The sequence below is a fragment of the Babylonia areolata genome, chromosome 18 (genome assembly GCF_041734735.1).
Source record: "Babylonia areolata isolate BAREFJ2019XMU chromosome 18, ASM4173473v1, whole genome shotgun sequence".
Taxonomy (NCBI): domain Eukaryota; kingdom Metazoa; phylum Mollusca; class Gastropoda; order Neogastropoda; family Buccinidae; genus Babylonia; species Babylonia areolata.
In genome coordinates, this window is record NC_134893.1 from 38,141,706 (window position 1) to 38,163,254 (window position 21,549).

The 21,549-nt window shown below is 41.9% G+C and overlaps 1 protein-coding gene across 1 annotated transcript in view; it reads left to right on the top strand.

Moving 5' to 3' along the window:
• Positions 1-21,547, top strand: part of LOC143292739 (transient receptor potential cation channel subfamily M member-like 2) — a 48,658-nt gene extending 27,111 nt beyond the window's left edge. The window contains exons 18-27 of the mRNA XM_076603277.1: positions 782-1,007; positions 3,848-4,210; positions 5,022-5,165; positions 5,587-5,841; positions 7,091-7,265; positions 8,414-8,570; positions 10,643-10,830; positions 13,788-13,920; positions 15,399-15,596; positions 16,559-21,547. Coding sequence (XP_076459392.1) covers positions 782-1,007; positions 3,848-4,210; positions 5,022-5,165; positions 5,587-5,841; positions 7,091-7,265; positions 8,414-8,570; positions 10,643-10,830; positions 13,788-13,920; positions 15,399-15,596; positions 16,559-16,724 — 2,005 coding nt within the window. The 3' untranslated portion in view covers positions 16,725-21,547. The remainder of the gene's footprint in view (positions 1-781; positions 1,008-3,847; positions 4,211-5,021; positions 5,166-5,586; positions 5,842-7,090; positions 7,266-8,413; positions 8,571-10,642; positions 10,831-13,787; positions 13,921-15,398; positions 15,597-16,558) is intronic.
• The last annotated feature ends 2 nt before the right edge of the window (positions 21,548-21,549 follow it).

The following is a 21,549-nucleotide window of genomic DNA, read 5'->3' on the forward strand; positions in this document are numbered from 1 at the left end:
TTTCACATCCAGCACCAACCATATTTTAAAGAAATGCCAGTCTTTTGATTACTGTTTACAAAAGCTCAGAAATACCTCCAGGATTTTGCTGGTTGTTACAGGTGTTTTCTTGATTCTGTTTTATACATTTCTTTTATTTGTTGGTATGGAAATCATTTGTCAATCAGTGTTAATGCATGAATGTGTGTGTGTGTGAGTGCATGCATGTGCGTGTGTTTGCATGAATGTGATCTAGATGTTTGGTTTTGCTCTACAGTATGTTTAGTTGTGTGTTTTTTTTAAAGTTTACAGTTATACCGATCATAGATTTGCAATGTCACCTGTCAAAGTTTTGTGTGTGCTTTATTTTGAAAACCTGGTTTGGTTGTGGGGTTGCTGCAGTGCTGGAGGCATCACCAATATTTTTCATTTCTAGCAGTCGTGGGATAGGGCCTGAGTTTCAGCAAAGTTCCTCTCCACTCAGTGATGTGATCTGTCCACTTCTTTCACTGCCTCTCCCTCTGTATATATGTGTCTTTTACTCATTCAGCCTTGCATCTGAGCATTGCTATGGCATCAAATTCCATGTCATTGAAAATGTTCCTACTTATGCATAAACTGTAAACAAAGGGAACTAACGTCTACAGTATTTCTGGCTTTGTCAACACATGTCTGAAGAAGAAAAAAACCCTGTTGATTTCAGCATATTTTCTAATTTTAACTCCATTAGAATGGCTAGGAAGCCCCTGCCAAGGCTGTGAACTCCGCAGGGTTGAATGGGTTAACTTGTCGTGTTTTGCAGTGAATGTGAGCGATGGGCACTGGGCGTGCTGTCTGAGTGTTATCGGCGCGACAAGCAGCTGACGCACTGTTTGTTAGTGCGTGACCTGGAACACTGGGGCCACACCACCCTCTTCAGTCTGGCCGAATCCCACAAGCTGATGGAGTTCACCGAGCACTCTGCCTGTCAGACCAAGATGACCTCCATCTGGAAGGGTCGCATTGCCCTTTACACATCAGAGCGAAAGGTTATGGTTCTTTGCTTTTGTTTTTTTTGTGTGTGTTGGTGTTGTGGAGGGATGTATCACTCTCTGCATTTCAGTTAAAGATTTGGGTGGGTTTTTTGTTGTTGTTGTTGTTGTTGTTCTTGGTATCATGTTTTGTGTCTTACAGTAAGGTTTGTGGGTTATTTGAGGTATTGTACTTTATATATAGTGGTAAAGTCTGGATGCTAGTCATTTGGATGAGATGATGAAACCAAGGTCCTGTGTGTGATGTGCACTTAGCACACATAAAAGAACCCATGGCAACAAAAGGGTTATCCGTGGCCAAATTCTGTAAAGAAAAATCCATTTTGATAGGAAAACAAATGCACCTGCAGGCAGAAAAAAGACAAAAACCAAAAGAGGGGGTGGTGCTGCATTGTAGAGAAGAGCTGTCCCTGGGGAGAGCAGCCCAAATTTCACACAGAGAAATCTGTTGTGACAAAGAGTGATACAGTGTAATTCACAAGAATAGTAACATGCAACTCTCCATACAGATTTAATGAAGTTTTTCCTTTGATGATTCTGGTTTATTTAGAATGCGTAGTTAACCTTTCTCATGAGTCATGGGTGTGCTCACACCCACACACATGGTTTTTGCTCTGTAACTCAAGTAATTTTGAAGCTACTTCCATTAAATTTCATGATTTTGTTTATACTGTATCATACTACATATCAAGTGAAAATTATTTTGTTTTATCTATTAACAAAGAAAAAAATGTACAAGAAATGTCCCAGTACGTCGTGGGTGTGTGCACACCCATACTTGCAAAGAACAAGCCTTGTGCGCTACACGTTGTTTATGTGATGTCACTCATGCCTGCTAGAGAGAAAGTGAGAGAGAGAGAGAGGCGTTGATATGAAAATGCTTCTAGCCCACTGTACGGATTTGGTACCAGATTTGGTGCCACCAAGATCGGGCCTTTTTGTCTGTTGTGCATCATATCCTGGTTCAAGTCTGCGGTTTTACTCTGAAGTTTTTAACTCATTTCAGAAATGGATATTTATTGTTCTAGGTAAAAGAACTGATTTGAATACAATTTTGAATGGATTGTTTTTCTTGCAAAACAAATCATCAGAACCAATTGGTACCAACTGTTTTCATCTAGTTGGAAAAGCCTTTTTTGAGAAGTAGATATTTATCATTGTACGTCTGAAATCCATTGATCTAAATCTAATTGATTATTCCACTTATTTCGAAACAGAGGAAACCCGCCTACGGGAAAAAAACAACAACAAAAAACAAAGAAAGGGGGCAGTGGGGGTGGGGAAGAGCCAAGAATGCCGATATCTGGGTCAAGGGAAAGGGGACTTGTACCAGTGCCGCCAGCATCAGTTGAACTCCATACAGTAAACACACCGTGCTCGTGTCTGTCATCGCATCATGTAATAAGGGAGGAGGGGAGGGGGGAAAGAAGGGGAAGGGCTAGAACTGAAAAAATCACTTGTGTCGGCACTTTTACAATCCTTTCTGACGGCATATGGAAGGGACGCGCCTGTGTTTCTTCTCTGTGTGTGTGTGTGTGTGTGATGGAGTGTGTGTGTATGCATATAAACACACAAAAGAAAGAACAGTGGTTCCATTTAGCCTTAACTGATGATCTGATACAAAACCAAAAAAACATTTCTGTTTGTAATGGAGCTGCTTCTTTTGTACTTCGTCTATAGATCCCTGATTGAAATAACATCTACAAGCTGCAGCCACCAAATGTATCACTGCATCATCAGCTGATGTAATTTCATCACTCACACACACACACACACACACACACACACACACACACACACACACACACACACACACACAACACACACAACATTAGTCAAATGTTGTAGTTTTTGTTCCACAAAGTGTGGCTAGACAGGGACAGAGATCGCCCGTGTGTGTGTGTGTGTGTGTGTGTGTGTGTGTGTGCATCAGTGTGTATGCGAGTGCGCGTATATGTGCACAAGTGGTGTATGTGTGTGTGTCTGTGTCGGGTGGGGGTGTCTGTACACAAGTATATCAGTGTGTGTGTGTGTGTGTGTGTGCGCACGCCTTCCTTTCTGGGCCATGAGAACATTGGTATGCTCTAAAGGGCAGGAGTGAATCACTCTTTCTTTGTTCGTTGTTGATATAAAGTGTGTTTGCTTTGTTGTTTTTAATTCAAAGCGAACTAGATTTCATCTAAACGAATCAGAACTGACCCTCAGCCAGTTCTAAGTAATACATAATGTTTGGCACAAGAGAGCTGCCATCAACATGTACAGAACAGATCAGACCGAAACAGGCCTTTCATAATTGTCATTCGCAGGGACAGATGAACAGAGTGTGGCGATGGGTTACTGTACACCCACGACGTATGGCAATGGATCAGTTCTATACAGAAACCATGGGTTGCTGTACACCCACAATGTATGGGAAGGGGTTAGTTCCAATACAGAAACCATGGATTGCTGTACACCCACAACGTATGGCGAGGAGTCATTCCTTCATAGAAAGCATGGGTGTCTGTACACCCATGACGTACGGCACGCAAAATTTTAGGCGACGTACGGGAAAGGTTAACACTTTTGAGCTAGTTATTTGCAAACTTTATTTCATTTGACAGACATTCACACCTTTTTTCATAATGACCATTAATTCTATTTCTTACATTGGTATTTTTGTATTGTTTCGTTTTTTAGAAAAACAAAATCAGATTAACAGCTTGTTTGTTGGCTTTTGTTTTTCAGTGATATTCACATGTTCACTCGTTCAATTCAACAGACAGAATGTATCAGCACCATACACCCCCCACCCCTACACCTTCCCCCTCCAACCTCCCCTGTGGTTTCTTTTTCAGATCTTCCTCTGCACTTTCCTGCCAGTGTTCATCCCCTTCATCAAGTTTACTGTGGATCCAAAGAACCTGGAGCAGAAGGGCAGCCTCCTTGAGGAGGAGGAGGAGGAGTTAACCACTGGCAGTCCCCGGGTCTCTGCGGGTCGACCAGTTCCTATGGGGAATCGTGTGGGGCCCCAACCCCTGCCAGATGCCGATGGGGATGGACTGGGGTTTGTGGAGTCCACCGCTCGCCGTGACACTCGAATCTTGGCGGCCAGGCTGAAGAAAGTGAACCTGTTTGATTTCACCACAGACAACCTGAGCATCTGGTCGGCGGTCTACTTTTTCTATGAGGCTCCCGTGACCAAGTTCTTCAGCAATCTGGTGTGTGTTGAGTTGGATTGGGACTGTCCTGAGTTTGCTAGGATATGTGTGGCATTCTTTGTGTGTGCATCTTGGCATGTCTGTCGGAACTCTGTATGGCAAATGTGGATGTGTGTTGTGTTTGGACTGGGATTAACATGAGTTTGCTAGGATCTGTGTGTGTTCTTTGTGTGTGCGTCCTGGCCTGTCTGTTGGAACTATGTATGGTGAATGTGGATGTTGAAGCATCTTAGTGCATGAATTGCATGGGAGACAGAGGGCGGTCCTGACAGACGTAAGTGAAGTATGGAACCACTCTTCAATAGCATGTGCGAGATATTCAAAGCTGTCATTCCTGAAATCACTCTGATGACAGTGTTTTGATGTGTACTGCCTGAATTATCTGCTAAAAACTGAGTAAGTCATGGAGGCAGCCAAGGCCACCTCACTCACATCTGGAACATTTTTAGCTCTTGCAGACATTCCCATTGATACGCAAACACACACACACACACACACATGTATAACATGCTAAAAACTTATCATAGATTCATCTGCTGACCAGCACTGATGTATGTGTCTTAGTTTTCTTTCTTCTTTCTTTCTCTACTGACTAATGCTAATGTGTGTGTTTTCGTGTTTTCTTTCTTTCTCTTTTTCACATCATCAGTTTCAGACAGATGAATGTTTAGATGTGTTTTGGTGTAGCAGTATGTACGTGTGTGCATGTATATTCATGTATTAATGCCATTAAAAAAAATTCATATAACATAATTAGGAGAATGTTGTTGAACCCAGACAGCACAGCATACCTTTGTGCTGTGTATTTCAGCTGGCCTATCTGGTGTTCATGAGCCTGTTCACCTATGTGGTGCTGGTGAAACTGGCACCTGTTGATGAGGAAGACTCCCCCTCCATTGAGGAATACCTCACCTGGGGCTGGTGTTTCACCTTGGTCATGGAGGAGATCAGACAGGTACAGTGAGATTTCAGCAGCAGCAGCAGCATCAGCACCTTCATCATCATTATCATCAGCAGCACATTCATCATTATCATTACCTTCATCATAATCATCACCTTCATCATCATCAACACCACCACCATCATCATCACAACCACCACCGTCATCATCATCACAACCACCTCCACCATCATCATTGTCATCTTTTAATGAACAAGAAAAAGGTCACAAACTTTTGAATACTGATGTGAATGTTGGTTGGTTGCTTGTGTGTGTGTATGTGTGTGTCTTAAAGCTTGTGGTGTTGTTGGGTTTTGTTTGTTTGCAAGTTTTGGAAATTCATTGCATTATCATAATTTTGTTATGAGGCATTGTGTGATTTGTTTGCAAACAAACAGTGCAAAGTTAAGTTCCTTATTGTTCATGAACTTTGCAGATAGGTGCACGAGAGCAGAGCTCTTTCAAGTACAAGTTCCGCAACTGGTTCTGGAACTTTTGGAACTGTTTCGATGGCCTGATTTACCTGCTGTTCCTGCTGTCGATCGTGCTGCGGTACACGCTGACGGGCGATGACTTTGTTGGGGCCCGTGTGACCTACAGCGTGACTCTTGCCCTGTTCTTCCTGCGCTCCATGCAGTACTTCCATGTGGAGAAAAACATGGGGCCCAAGATCATCATGATTCACAGAATGGTCAGCGTCAACAGTCCCTTGGTTTTAGTCCTGCGGAAAGATTGAATCATTGTAGCAGTATTGTTGGCTAATTCGTGATCATAGTAGTAGTTGTGGTAGTGCAGGCTCATTCGTAGAAGTAGCAGTAGTAGTGCAGGCTCACTCATTGAAGTAGTAGTAGTAGTACTGCCAGCTCATTCATAGTAGTAGTGGTAGTGCAGGCTCATTTGTAGATTTAACAGTAGTGCTTTTTCATTCATAGAAGTAGTAGTGCTGCAGTCTCATTCATAGAAGTAGTAGCAGTAGTAGTGCAGGCTCATTCACAGTAGTAGCAGTAGTGTCTGCTTTAACTTTCCGAGTGAAAATATTGAAGTGGTGATTAGTTTTTATTGTACTTTTTTACCCTTGACTTTAAGTGGGTGCTAATGTGTTGATAGCCTTGAGACGGTCTTAGTTGTTGGCGAGGCTCTAAGCACTGTAATTTGATATGATGTAGTGTCGGCTCATTCATAGTAGTAGTGTAGGGATGCCAGTAGAGTGTAAAGCCTTTTTCCTTTTGTCATATTCATAGTCAAGTCTGTTGTACAATGCAGTTTACTCAAATGAATATGTATTCAATTGAATATTCATTCATGTGTCAAGGAGAAGGCCCATACTTAGCTTGTGTTCTTTGTATTGATCAGAAATAGTCTGTTACGTCTTAACCATTTTTAAGGAGGGTAGTTATTTTTTGTTGGTTAGATCCCTCATCCTCTTTTCTCTCTCAGGTGAGTTGTGTTTATATAATGATCTCATTACTCTTGTGCCAGTAACCCTGACTCTCTTACTTAGGTGTACATGGCTTTTAGTATTCTGTCCTGGACTTAATTTTCCCTGTAACTAATGGTTCATCAGCAACATGTAGGCACAGTATAAGCTTTAAGCTTGTTGATGCTTCTTTGTCTTTGTTTGCATTGTAATCATGTGTACTGTTGAACAATGAAAGATTGTCTTTGTTTGCATTGTAATCATGTGTACTGTTGAACAATGAAAGATTGTCTTTGTTTGCATTGTAATCATGTGTACTGTTGAACAATGAAAGATTGTCTTTGTTTGCATTGTAATCATGTGTACTGTTGAACAATGAAAGATTACCTTTGTTTGCAATGTAATCATGTGTACTGTTGAACAATGAAAGATTGCCCTTATCTGCATTGTAATCACATGTACTGTCGAACAATGAAAGATTATTCAAACCAACTAATCAGCCAGAGGAATGGCACTGTTGCAGCTGAAGGATCTGTTATTCTTCTTCCTGATCCTGCTGGTGTTCATGGTGAGTTTCGGCGCAGCCTACCACGCCAACTTGTACCCCCAGTCCCCAGCCAGCCTGGCCATTCTGGTCAACATCCTCTTCTACCCATATTTCCAGATGTATGGAGATTTGTTTCTTGCAGAAATGAAGGGTGAGTTGCTTGGCTGTGTATGTGTGTTGGAATACGGCTTGTAGACAGGGAGGTCTTGACTGTATTCATTTGCTGGTTTGTTAAAATGAGATGTGGAGTGATGGCCCAGAGGTAACGTGTCTGCCTAGGAAGCGAGAGAATCTGAGCGCGCTGGTTCAAATCACGGCTCAGCCACCGATATTTTCTCCCCCTCCACTAGACCTTGAGTGGTGGTCTGGACGCTAGTCATTCGGATGAGACGATAAACTGAGGTCCCATGTGCAGCATGCACTTGGCGCACGTAAAAGAACCCACGGCAACAAAAGGGTTGTTCCTGGCAAAATTCTGTAGAAAAATCCACGTCTATAGGAAAAACAAATAAAAGTGCATGCAGGAAAAAATACAAAAAAAAATGTGTGGCGCTGTAGTGTAGTGATGTGCCTTCCCTGGGGAGAGCAGCCCGAATTTCACACAGAGAAATCTGTTGTGATAAAAAGAAATACAAAATACACACACACAAAAAAAACAACAACAAAAACCACCAAAATATCTATTACAAAAGATTCAAAGTGCAGACTGTAAGGCTATCAAAATTGCCCTCGGAGTGCTCTCTCATGCATCCAACCAGGAAACATACAAAACCGCCGGAATTCTTCCCTTAAATGAACATTGTGAGATAGCAACAGCAAAATTCGCTGTGAGATGCACTTCAATGAAAAAAAAATTCATTGCTGATGAACTGACAGTAAGATCTGACATTGATTTTCCTAAAAGAGCTAAAGCCATTTCATCACAAGAAACAGTTGCAACTTACGTTTCAAATTTGTTAAAAGAATCTGATGTCAGCATAAAAGAGTTAGCTGCAAAATCACGTCATTCTCCTGTTCCTTTTTGTGAAATGTTGAAAGCAGATTTTGATATCAGTTATTCTGAAACAAAAAAGGAAGAAAACATCAATATCATGACAAGTACTGCCAGAATTCAAAAAGCAGAGAAAAATCAGAATCATCCCCATATATTTACAGATGGATGCCTGTGTGTGTGGTGTGTGTTGTGTGTTGTGTGTGTGTGTGTGTGTGTGTGTTTAAAATGGATGTGCAAGTATGCCGTGATATGGCAGTGTGTTCCACAAACAGCTCTATCACCAACAAGTGTTCATGCCTCAACAGGTGAAGACATTGATGGCTGCACTCACAATGAGACCATCTGGCGACAAGACATCTTAAAGCGGTGTCCCTCTAAGAATGCTGTGGTTCCTATGCTTCTGGCGGTCTACATGATCATAACCCACGTTTTGCTGATCAACCTTTTGATCGCTATGTTCAGGTACTGCTATTTGCAGGGTTTAGGTTTTACGTCGGTCACTGGTCTTTGATATGTACAGATTTGAAATGACTTCATTCTATTCTATTGTTATAGTGTGTCAGAGATTTCATGGCACACACTGCTTACTGATGGACCCCTCATACCTACCTCCTCTCCTCCCTCCCCCCCTTCTTCATTACCAAACACTACACTGAGCTCCTTCCTCTGACATGCTGTCCTACCCCCCCCCCCCCCCCAAACCCCCCACCTCAAGACCAGATGCTGAGGAAGTTGATACCTCAGAGTCTGAGGATAGCACTGCATTCATCTTCTATGTCTTACCACAATGTTCATCTATCCCCCATACAATCTTCAGCCCCCTCTCCTCCCCTCTTTCAACTGTGGTCCCCCTCCCGCACCCCCCCACCCTTCTCCTTGTCAGTGCTGGGGTTTGATGTCTCTCTCCCATAAATCTCCAGCATCTCTTTCCTCCCCCCTCCACCACCCCCCTCCATGTTGATCTCTGGCAGGATGGCATCTGCCTCAAGGGTCACCGCCTGATGTGAGGTGTAGGTAACATGAGCTGTTTGGAACCTAGCAACAGAGCAGGGCTGTTTTTCCTCCCACTCTCCTGCCTCTTTCACACCCCCCCCCCCCCACCTCCCTGCCTGCTTTCTCCTTGACAGTGCTGGGTTCTGTGGGAAAAGCATGGAATATCTAAGGTCTAGCATTGCTAATGTCACATTGGTCAGCTTCCTCCACATTCAGTCAGGGAGGGCCTGGTGGTGTATGTCGCTGATCGGTCTGTTAACTTCAACCATTCTGGAAGGTCTGGGTTTTAAGATGATTTGCATAGAGTGAATGGGTGAGAGAGGATAAAACTGTTATGCAAGTGGTTTCATCCTTTTCTCCCTTGCTCAGAAGAAGCCAAAAGAGCCAGACTGACAAGACAATACCAGGGGGCTGTGTGCAAAAATGTGGCCCTTTTGATGATTAAATTCAAGGTATGATCAATATACATACAAGCGCACTTTTTTGTGCTTGACCGTTTTTACTTCATCATATGAACAGCCATTCTTCATTGCAGGGTTTGTTCATATTCCCATAATACAACTCACACTGACATGGTTAAGCTTGTTTTTAACTTGCATTTGATCTTCTGCCTGTGTGTACAGAAGGAATTTAATGAATACACAAACAGATCCACACATTATACTGACAGGGTACAGTTGGATATCTTGAAGAAATTTCATAACTGTGAAGATATGAATTTCCACAAAGGAGACAAGAGTGCTTACCTAAAACAGTGAGTGGTATTAGACCGATGCAGATGATGGTAACACTTCATATCTTTAGTAAAAATCAGATGTTCTGCTTTGCTTCTGTTTCTGTTTTCCTTCATAAGATGAAAATTTACTATCTGTAGTAGTCATATCACAAATCAGTGTTTCAGCAATGCAGTTCCTTATCCTGGGGCTCTCTGCCCTTTACGAACAATGAAGAATGTGTGTGTGTGTGTGTGTGTGTGTGTGTGTGTGACGTACATGGGTATATGCTGTCTATTTGTGCATGGGTTGAGAAGGGGGTGGGTCACATGTAGGTATATACTGATATTTTGTGTTTTTATGTGCTTGCAGTGAAATTCGTCTCCTTTTATTAGTGTAGCAGAGCTATAAATTTAATTCACAGCAGAGTTTAAATAATCTGTGTTAATAGTTATGAACAGTATCTCACTGATTTTGGGGTGACCCCTAATCTGAAGAGGCCAGTTCTGCCTTTGCACTTCAGTGGACCAGTTCACTTTTTCAGTAACAACCTTTGTCACATTGAGAAGGGTTTTTGTTTCCAGTCAATATTGTTCACTAAAAAAGGGTAACAACATCGACCCTTTCATCTGATTCCCATATCTTGTCTGCTTGTTGATAATCAATCCTGTTTATCCACGAACTTTCATCTCATCTTGCCATCGTGGCACAGTATGAACACCCCATTATTTGAGGACACAATAAAGTCTCAAGTCTGAAAGAGATACAATGCGTACTTTTTAAAATCTGTCACACTCATTCAGTGAGTCGTGATTTCGCATGTTGCAGTTACACTTTCCAACGAGTGCAAGACAACTCCACACAGGTGTGGCGCTTCAACCGTCTGTCCCTGCTGTCGGAGTACTGTGATCGCCCGGCTTTGTTCCCGCCTCTGTTGATCCTGGCTCACGCCTGGCGCTTCCTCTGCTGGGTGTGGCGCCGTGCCACCGGCAGGAACCACAGTCAGAACGCCCTGCGTGAGTACATTTCCTGATCTTGCTGTCTGGGAGGTTTTAATGGGTCAGTACATTTCCTGATCTTGCTGTCTTGGAGGTTTTAATGGGTCAGTACATTTCATGATCCTGCTGTCTGGGAGGTTTTAATGGGTCATTACATTTCATGATCCTGCTGTCTGGGAGGTTTTAATGGGTCAGTACATTTCATGATCCTGCTGTCTTGGAGGTTTTAATGGGTCAGTACATTTCCTGATCTTGCTGTCTGGGAGGTTTTAATGGGTCAGTACATTTTACGATCCTGCTGTCTGGGAGGTTTTAATGGGTCAGTACATTTCATGATCCTGCTGTCTGGGAGGTTTTAATGGGTCAGTACATTTCCTGATCTTGCTGTCTGGGAGGTTTTAATGGGTCAGTACATTTCATGATCCTGCTGTCTGGTAGGTTTTAATGGGTCAGTACATTTTACGATCCTGCTGTCTGGGAGGTTTTAATGGGTCAGTACATTTCATGATCTTGCTGTCTGGGAGGTTTTAATGGGTCAGTACATTTCATGATCTTGCTGTCTGGGAGGTTTTAATGGGTCAGTACATTTCATGATCCTGCTGTCTGGGAGGTTTTAATGGGTCAGTACATTTCATGATCTTGCTGTCTGGGAGGTTTTAATGGGTCAGTACATTTCATGATCTTGCTGTCTGGGAGGTTTTAATGGGTCAGTACATTTCATGATCCTGCTGTCTGGTAGGTTTTAATGGGTCAGTACATTTTACGATCCTGCTGTCTGGGAGGTTTTAATGGGTCAGTACATTTTACGATCCTGCTGTCTGGGAGGTTTTAATGGGTCAGTACATTTCATGATCTTGCTGTCTGGGAGGTTTTAATGGGTCAGTACATTTCATGATCTTGCTGTCTGGGAGGTTTTAATGGGTCAGTACATTTCATGATCCTGCTGTCTGGGAGGTTTTAATGGGTCAGTACATTTCATGATCTTGCTGTCTGGGAGGTTTTAATGGGTCAGTACATTTCATGATCTTGCTGTCTGGGAGGTTTTAATGGGTCAGTACATTTTACGATCCTGCTGTCTGGGAGGTTTTAATGGGTCAGTACATTTCATGATCTTGCTGTCTGGGAGGTTTTAATGGGTCAGTACATTTCATGATCTTGCTGTCTGGGAGGTTTTAATGGGTCAGTACATTTCATGATCCTGCTGTCTGGGAGGTTTTAATGGGTCAGTACATTTCATGATCCTGCTGTCTGGGAGGTTTTAATGGGTCAGTACATTTCATGATCCTGCTGTCTGGGAGGTTTTAATGGGTCAGTACATTTTACGATCCTGCTGTCTGGGAGGTTTTAATGGGTCAGTACATTTCATGATCCTGCTGTGTGGGAGGTATTAATGGGTCAGTACATTTCATGATCCTGCTGTCTGGGAGGTTTTAATGGGTCAATATATTTCATGATCCTGCTGTCTGGGAGGTTTTAATGGGTCAATATATTTCATGATCTTGCTGTCTGGGAGGTTTTAATGGGTCAGTACATTTCATGATCCTGCTGTCTGGGAGGTTTTAATGGGTCAGTACATTTCATGATCCTGCTGTCTGGGAGGTTTTAATGGGTCAGTACATTTCATGATCCTGCTGTCTGGGAGGTTTTAATGGGTCAGTACATTTCATGATCCTGCTGTCTGGGAGGTTTTAATGGGTCAGTACATTTCATGATCTTGCTGTCTGGGAGGTTTTAACAGTCATGTTTTTAGATGAGTTACTCCCTCCCCCCCCCCCTCTCATTTGGATGAGATGATAAACTAAGATCCCAGGCCATGTGCAGCACATACTTTGAAAAAGAACTCGGCAATGAGAGCGTTGTTGTCTTGCAAAATTCTATTCAAGAAACTGACTTTGATAGGTACACACACGTGTGTGTGTGTGTGTGTGTGTGTGTGTGTGTGGTCAAGGCCAGATTAGCACATTGGGTTATGCTGCTTGTCAGGCATCTTTCTAGCAGATCTGATGTAGCGTGTCCGAAAGCAGTGCTGCCGCCTCCTGAAACTGAAATCCTCTCCACTTCATTTTTTAGATAATTCACCCCCCCCCCCTCACCCCCACCTTTCCACTTGATCTTGACTGGTGGTCTGTGTTCTAGTCATTTTGATGACATGATAAACTAAGGGAGAGCAGTCTGAATTTCACTCAGAGAAATCTTTTGTGACAAAAAGTGTTACAGTATAAAGCAATACAGTGTAACACAATACAATATGCTAAAAGCTAAAAGCATGACAATTTGTGCAGATCATTTACATGTGATATATCACTCACCTGTCAGTGTTATCACATGACTACTGGACTGAACATTTCAAGTAAAATTCAGCTGCCTCATTTTGCTTTGAGGTTAATTTTCTTAGCAAAACCAGCTTGTCATAATAAGAGCTGAAAAATCAGTTGAGGTAAACACCGAAAAACCTAAGGCAGGCGAGGGTGCAGAAAAATACTTTTCGTGGTGAAAAGCATTTGGTTTAAGAGAAATGAACATGGACTATTTCTGGTGAACAGCAAACCTTAACAATGCTGAACAGATGTGGAGAGGTAGCAGCAGACATTGACAACAGCAGTGTTTATTGAACACAGAAATAAATGAAAGAAGTGGAAGGGGGCAGGAAAAGGGAGATGTGACTGTTACTTCACACACACATATCCATGTACAGAACATGTGTTGGTGATATCGACCCTTAAAATGATTCATTTGTGGCAGCTCAGTAGTTGATACATAACAAATGGTCTCTGTGCTGGTGCACATGCTGAAGATGCTGAGCATACTGGGAAGGGAATAATGAATTGTGGCCTCTTTCACTTTACTGTCGTTAAATGATGGATACAACAAAGATAGTGAGAAGAAGAAATTGGCAAATGTTTATGTATGACCTGCACATGCACTATTGGGCAGAAAGTGTGTTGCATTGTCAAGTGTGCATGTGTGTTGTTCAGGCCGGAAGCTGACAGAGCCAGAACAGATGCGCCTGACGCTGTTTGAGAAGAACGCGGTGGACACCCATCTGTCTCTTTCCAGACAGAGCTCTAAAGTCAGCCTGGATCACCGTGTCACCAACACTGCCATTCGGTGTGTGTGTGTGTGTGAGAGAGAGAGAGAGAGAGAGAGAGAGAGAACAAGTGTGTGTGAGTTTGTGTTTGTGAGTGTCTGTGTGAATAAGTGTGCATGTGTGTGTATGTGTGAGAGTGTGTATATGCGTGCGTTCACTCTCTCTGTGTATATGCGTGCGTTCACTCTCTCTGTGTCTCTGTCATTGTGAATATGTGCTGTGTGTGTACATATTATGTGTAATCCTCTGTCCATCCTTCACACATAAGCTTACACCACAATACTATGCATTTTTGTTACAAAGTGGGTAAAGAGACAGACAAGATAAGGAAATAAATAAACAGCGAAAAACAGACACAAGGAATTTTCCCTTAGCCAGTTATAATTATAAAGACAAAAAAAATTTTTCACTCATGCACACTCGTTTTGTCTTGCTCAACAGTTAATTCAGTTATGGTTTGTTTTTTTGTAAACCGGGGAACAAACTTTTTGAGTCACAATTCATGAGTCTCTCCATGCACAGCTGCTCTTTCCTTCGATCCAATCCACAGGATGGCAGTCAGTCCTAGGCCAGCCAGTAAGTCTACTTACAGTAAACAATGTCAGTGTCCACCCCACACAACTCGTGGGACACTTGGGCACCATCTCCTCCACTGAGCACAACAGTTCCATAGGGGGTCCCTCTACTCCATGGCCGGTCAACATGGAGCCCTGATAACACTGATGTATGGAACAGTCAAGGCTTCACTCCGTCTCAGCAGACGCACTTCACCCGATCTGACAAATTCAGACTGAGGTTACTGCACACACACACACACACACACACACACACATGAACATGCACAGCTCACGATTCACCCACACTTGCCACATGCAAACCATATTTTAGCATTCATAATAGGTATTTGAAATATAAAAATAATATCTCTCGTTCCTCTTCTCTGACCACAGCCACTCATAACTCACTCTGTCACAATTTTCAAGCCAGAGATATTACTTCTGAACATGAAATACCACTAAGATCTATAAACTAAGAAATGGGAGAACTAGCACAGTCTCAAGAAAATAGACAAAAAAAACAAATGCATGCATGCATGCGCGCACACACACACACACGCATAGTGCGTGTGTGTGCACACATAGCGCGAGTGTGCGTGCGCGCGCGCACACACACACACTCTTTTGAATGTGTTATTAACAATTCCAATATGTTATTTGCTGTTGCAGAAGGTTTGCTGCGTAGTCCAATAGGACATTTCCATTTTCCCTAGCGTTGTCTCTCCCTATTCACCCTCCACACATACACACACTTTTACCCCCACCCCCCTCCCACAACCCCTACCCCCACGTTTTTTGTGGTTTTTTTTTGTTGTTGTTGTTTTTTTTCGTCTAATATCACTTCAAGTGGAAAGACGTTAAACTGAAGACGAACTCGCTCAGCAGTTCACTCCATACCATACCTGTCAACAACCCACCTCCGTTCTCACCTCTCTGATCAGGTTGGACGCAGTGATGGAGGAACTGGAGAGAATCAAGAAGTACCTGCGGCCTTCAGACAACATCCGCACCTCCCTGGCTCTGCCCCAGCAGTTTGACCCCAATCGTCAGGTGTCTGATGACCCCGCCACCAGACTGCAGAGAGAGAGGGAGATGATGGACCGCTCACTGTTGACTGGCACTCCTCTGTCCACCCAAAGGTATGTTGAAACACCTTGAGTATGATGTTGTGGCAAAAGGGTGTGTCCACTAAAAACGTATAGGAAAGGGCTGTTTTAGGGGGGAGTGATGTGGGGAAAGTATGTGTGCATGTTGTTTGATACGTTTTGTTTGGCACAAGTGTGTGTGTGAGAGAGAGAGATGAATTATTGGTTCTCTTTTTGATGTAGGAATCATTAGTTCTTTTTAATATACAGGATCTTTATTCTGACAGGAACTCTCTCTCTCTCTTTCTGTGTGTGTGTGTGTGTGTGTGTGTGTGTGTGTGTAAGATGAATTGTTAGTTCTTTGTTGCATATACCGCATGTGTCCAGTACATGACTGACATGGTTTCCAAGTTGACAACAACAGTTTGGGAAAAACAATCTTGTCATACAAACAGCAACAACAAAGTGGTAAGCACAACAAGCAGGAAAAGAGAGGAGGAAAAAGCCTTGATGCAAAGATTAAAGAAAAAAACGAATAAACACAACAGAACAGCAGCAACTGTACAGGAGTACAGATAATAAAATAAGTCAAAAAAGTATGTTGTTGTGGTATGGTTTATGACATAAAAACACACAGTGGCTAGTTTGTAATATGAGAGAGATTGAAAACCAGTGTAGTTTCTCAAGGAGAGTTATGTAGGTTTACCTGGGTTTTCTAAGTATTAGCCTTGCTGACAGTTCTGGAGTTCTTGAAGAGAAGATTGTCAGGGATGCCACCCAGAAGAGAATTGTATTGTATTCTATTGTATTACTCTTTTTGTCTCGACAGACTCCTCTGTGTGAAATTTGGGCTGCTCTCTCCAGGGAGAGTGCGTCACTACACTGAGAGCGCAACCCATTTTTTTAGTATTTTTTCCACCAGCAAGTTTATTTGTTTTCCTGTCGGTATGCTTGATACAAGAGAGAACAAATGAAGTTAAAGAGTTTTGATGGCATTTGTATGATGGTGTGTACAGGTCCAAGTCTCAGCCCAAAAATGCTGAAGAGCTGAACAGGAAGGTGGATGGTGTCATTGCCCAGACAGCAGCCATGTCTCAGCACCTCTCTCACCTCACTCTTCTCCTGGAGACCTCCCTTGCCTCGCAGCGCAGGTCTGGAACTGGTGGTCATGACAAGGCATGAAGACGTTACCTCCCTTGCCTCGCAGCGCAGGTCTGGAACTGGTGGTCATGACAAGGCATGAAGACGTTACCTCCCTTGCCTCGCAGCGCAGGTCTGGAACTGGTGGTCATGACAAGGCATGAAGACGTTACCTTCCCTTGCCTCGCAGCGCAGGTCTGGAACTGGTGGTCATGACAAGGCATGAAGACGTTACTTCCCTTGCCTCGCAGCGCAGGTCTGGAACTGGTGGCCATGCCAATGTATGAAGAGGTTAGGGCAGTAGTAACATTTTTACCCGTCGACTCTTCGATGTTGGAGTCTGAATTACAGTGTACCCAAATGGGTATACCCATTTTGGACAGATGTGTTAACCCTTTCTTGTTGGACATTCTTATATTCTAATTATTATTTTTACCCGTCTGCAGTACAAAACATACTGGAAAACGGTTTTAATGACAGTTTCGCTCAAAGAAACAAAACATAACATATTTCACAGTGACGTGGACAGATGATTATATGACTCATTTTCAAAATGGAATGAAGTGCACTTTTGGCCCTGAATTAGTGTATGTACGAACAATGGTTCCGTCTGATGATTAAGTTCCAGAGGCTTGTTCCTTTGAATAACAAAAGAAAGAAAAACATGTTTATAAAAAGTTAAAGGGGTAACTTACAGGTCTGTTAAAAATGTGCTAAAGAATTTGATTTGTGTGATTCAACAGCTTTCACTTTTCAGCACCCACCTCCTTTGTCCAAAAATGTATTTAGAGAGTCTTGTATTTATTCAAAAGGTTTGCATTGCTGTACGTAAATGTCTCAGAATTTGTTTTTGCTCTTTCATAATGAAAGATCTTTCATAAACAAAGTTGGATTATGATCTCATACTCTTGTAAAGATAATGTCAGTGATGTGGATATCTATCATTGGAGAATTTATCTTTGTGTATGCAAATATCTTGGAATGTTTTTTGTTTTGTTTTTATACTCTTTAGCAATGGTATATTAAGATCAAATACTGTTTTGCGTCAGTGATACAGGTATATGTCAACAGAATCTCAATCTGTTTGCTTGATTGGTATACAGAATCACATTTCAGATCCTTCTGATGTGGTGTTCATATATGATTGTATGTGTGCTTCTTTTCTGTTCTGTCTTTTAAAAAAAATTATGGTTAAAAATGTATGCTTGCCAAGTACAATGTAGAAAAAATGTACTTTTACTCATTATACTAAAAATGTACTTTTACTCGTTATACTAAGACTTTATCATATACACAGTTATCTGATGATACTCAAGTGGAAAGCATAACCTCAGAGCTTGCCATGTTTTAATTCAGTTCATTTACATGTTTGTTTTGCATTTTTTGTTGTTTTTTATAACAGTCCTGCTAACATCAATATTTTATATTCTTTTTTTTAATTTTTTATAACAGTCATGTCAGAAACTAAACAGTACCCTTTCCAGATGGAGGGATTTTGTGGCCCCACCCTCTTTGCAAGTTCAGTGGCATTGGCTCCATACCACTCATCCTAAGTCCCCCATGTACAGCCATACCCTGGTTCATGTGTCAAAATCCTAGCGCCAGCAGTCCACATTTCCTGTGAACTTATTTCCTTAACAACATATTTCATATCATAATGAGCCCATTTTAGTGTGATAACAGATGTGAGAAACTAGTCATATTACAGTCACACTGAGTTACGAAGTTTCTGTGCTAGGACGAGCCAAAAATGGAATCTTTCCACAAGAATATATTGCATTTACTGCAATAGCTTGGTTATGTTTTTGTAGGTTTTTGTACTAGCAACTTGTGTGTTGCTTGGCAGTGAAGATCTGGGGTGACTTCTGTTGTTGTATTTACACTTGTTTCTATGAGTTTTTATGTTATAATATTGATACTCTTGTGATATGGCTTTTACATTTTTCTTCAAATGAAATGAATATCTTTATTAAAAAATTCAATAAGTTATCAGTACTTGATTGCTTGACTGATCTAAATGGGTCACGCCATTGCTCTTTTATCAGTGCAGTTCATTCCATGTTGTTGGAGCCCAGCTGACTCTAAAGGCTGTCTTGAGGCTGAATGTGCATAAAAAAATCAGTACTGATTTCTCCTTGAGAAATACGGGCTGCTCTCCCCAGGGAGAGCATGTCGCTACACTGACAGTGCCACCCATTTTTTTTCCTGCCTGCAATTCTATTTGTTTTCCTATCCAAGTACAGAATTTTGACAGGGTCAACCCTCTTGTTGCCATCGGTTCTTTTACGTGTGGTATATGCACGCTGCACACAGGACCTCGGTTTATCGTCTCATCTGTCTAACGTCCAGACCACCACTCAAGGTCCAGTGGATAGGGAGAAAATCCTGCCAACTGTTGGTGTGATTGGAACCAGTGCACTCATGTTCTCTTGCTTTCTAGGCGGATGTGTTACTTCTAGGCCAACACTTCACTCGGCCAGAAATGTCCTCTTTTCTATCACAGTCTTTGTTTCTGGCTTTTTCATTTCTTTGTCTCTTCCATTATTTTCTGCCTCACAGGTCTATTCAGAGTTTTGGGGTGTTTTTTTCCAAGAAATCTTGAATATTTTTTTCTTTTTTCTGGACTTGATAAATGATCATTTTTTTCTCATTTTTCTGACCCCCCCTTTTTCCCCCCCTTAATGTAGACCTGTATTCCCCCATGTTCATGTCCAATTTTCATGCTGTGACTAGGTCCGTATACCCCGATGTTGTTCATAACATATTCCCCATGTTGATGTCCAGTGACTAGGTCTGTGTTCCCTGATGTTGCTGTCCATTTATCAATCACCAGACCTGTATTCCTGAATTCCCTCATGTTAGTCCAGATCTGTGGGTCCACTTCTAGCATTGTTTTTCCAAAAAAAATCTGCAATGATGAGCATAAATTTTTTTTAAAAAGCAGCAAAATTAGCTGTCACTTCTGAAAAGAAAGAAAAAACAATTCAGTTTTGCAGTATCAAAATTTGCTGTGGTTTTCTGAAATGAGAGCTCAATTTGAAGCATGACCCAAAGGTATTATAGTCATAAGGATCCACCCTAGCATAGTGCCACTGAGTACTTGACGAAAATATGGTTTTGGATCAAGACTTTATTCTTATATGTATCCTCATATCAAAAGTGTCATCCATGTTTTTTGTTGTTTTTTGAGGAGAAATCAGGATGTGTAAAAGTTCTGCAAATGAGCAGGATAGTTTCGGCATCCCTGGAAGGCTCTTTCTCTTCCTTTTTTTTTTGTTTGTTCCTCCCATCATCATTTTTCTCCTTTCTGTTGTCTTTTTTTATTTTAAATCTGTCTTCTTCCCAGTGGCATGTTTGAATGCTTACAAGACCATGCAACATATAGTACACATACATGATGGCTTTACACACAGTTATATTGACTGAAGGAGAAGTACAGTATACATACACACACACACTCTCTCTCTCCTTTACTCACCCACTCCTCTCTCCCTCTCCACAAGCACTACACCTAAGTACAATAATGTGTATGTGCACACTGGATAGTGCCCTCAGAATTTCTTGTGGGCCTGACTCAGTGTTCTGGTACAACGTATATTGATCATAGGTTATGTAAACTGAGCTCTGATTCAAAGATAAGGTCAAGATTTTTACACTTGCGGTATTTGAATTTGGAGATGGACAGTTTTGCTATTACTAATATGGTATTGATTTCTTTCTTTTTGAATTGTTTCACATGTTTCCAAAAGGAGGAAAATTTGGGGCAGGAGTAAAAGGCATGTTCAATGTAATTGTTTCTTGGCACCAGTTACATCTATTAATTTTGTGTTCATTACACCCATTTTTGCAAGCAAAATATTTGTTGGGTAAATATTGTGTATGAATTTGAAGTGAGGTAACCTCAGTCGTGATTCTTTCATACATTCATATGCCAATTTGAAGTAGTCACTTATATTGATGTCCAGTTTACGTTTCCTAAACTGAGCTGCACATATTTCATGGTTTTGTTTTCGGGCAAATGTTTTTATGATTTGTTTATTTGACAGGGTATTGAGGTTCCCTTCTTGTTGCAGTGTCATTCAGATTTTCATTGTTGTGGATATCATTAGCTAGATGGAGTTTCCATGGTTGTAGGGTAGAGTTTATTATGACATTGTATTTGAAAAGGCCATGGTCAGTGCCTAATTTACGCTATTTCTTCATACGTCATATTTCCGTGCTGCCAAAGGTCCTGCACGACACGGATTTGACTCTTTAGGTTATTTCTAAGCCCCCGAACATTTAGAGTACCAGTGCATTTTTCATTATTCACATTTAAAAAGGGGGTATCAATTTTTCAGCTTACTGATGCGGAAAATTATATTCTTTAATTGTAAGTCCGTTAATCAAAACCAAAGGTTGCGAGGGAAAGGTGAGGCTGCTTTGGAGAGAACACATGTCAAATGTTCACCCCCTCCCCCAACATGCTATCTGCCTCTGCCTCCCCGTTGTGTTCTGGCTGAGTCAGGACAGCAGGCCTTTTATTTTGTGGAAGACTGATTTGTGGTAGGGGGAGACTCGCTTCTTGGGCCGGTTGGTTTCTTCAGACTGCTCTACTGCTATTCCCTCCTCCTCAGCAGCAAGGGGCACAACAGAGGGACAGTCACCCATTTTGTGTCCCTGTTGCAAACATCCCCTACACACAACCTCTCCCTCACAATTTGCTGCCTGATGTCCGTGTTGTAGACACTTGCTACATTTTATTTGTTTTTGTTTTTGTTCCTTATGGTAGAGTGCTGTGGTGAACACACCAAGTTTTATGACTGGTCGCAGAGGTGTGTTCTGCACAGAGATGAACACAAACCTGCGGCCAGTCTCAAAATGTGTC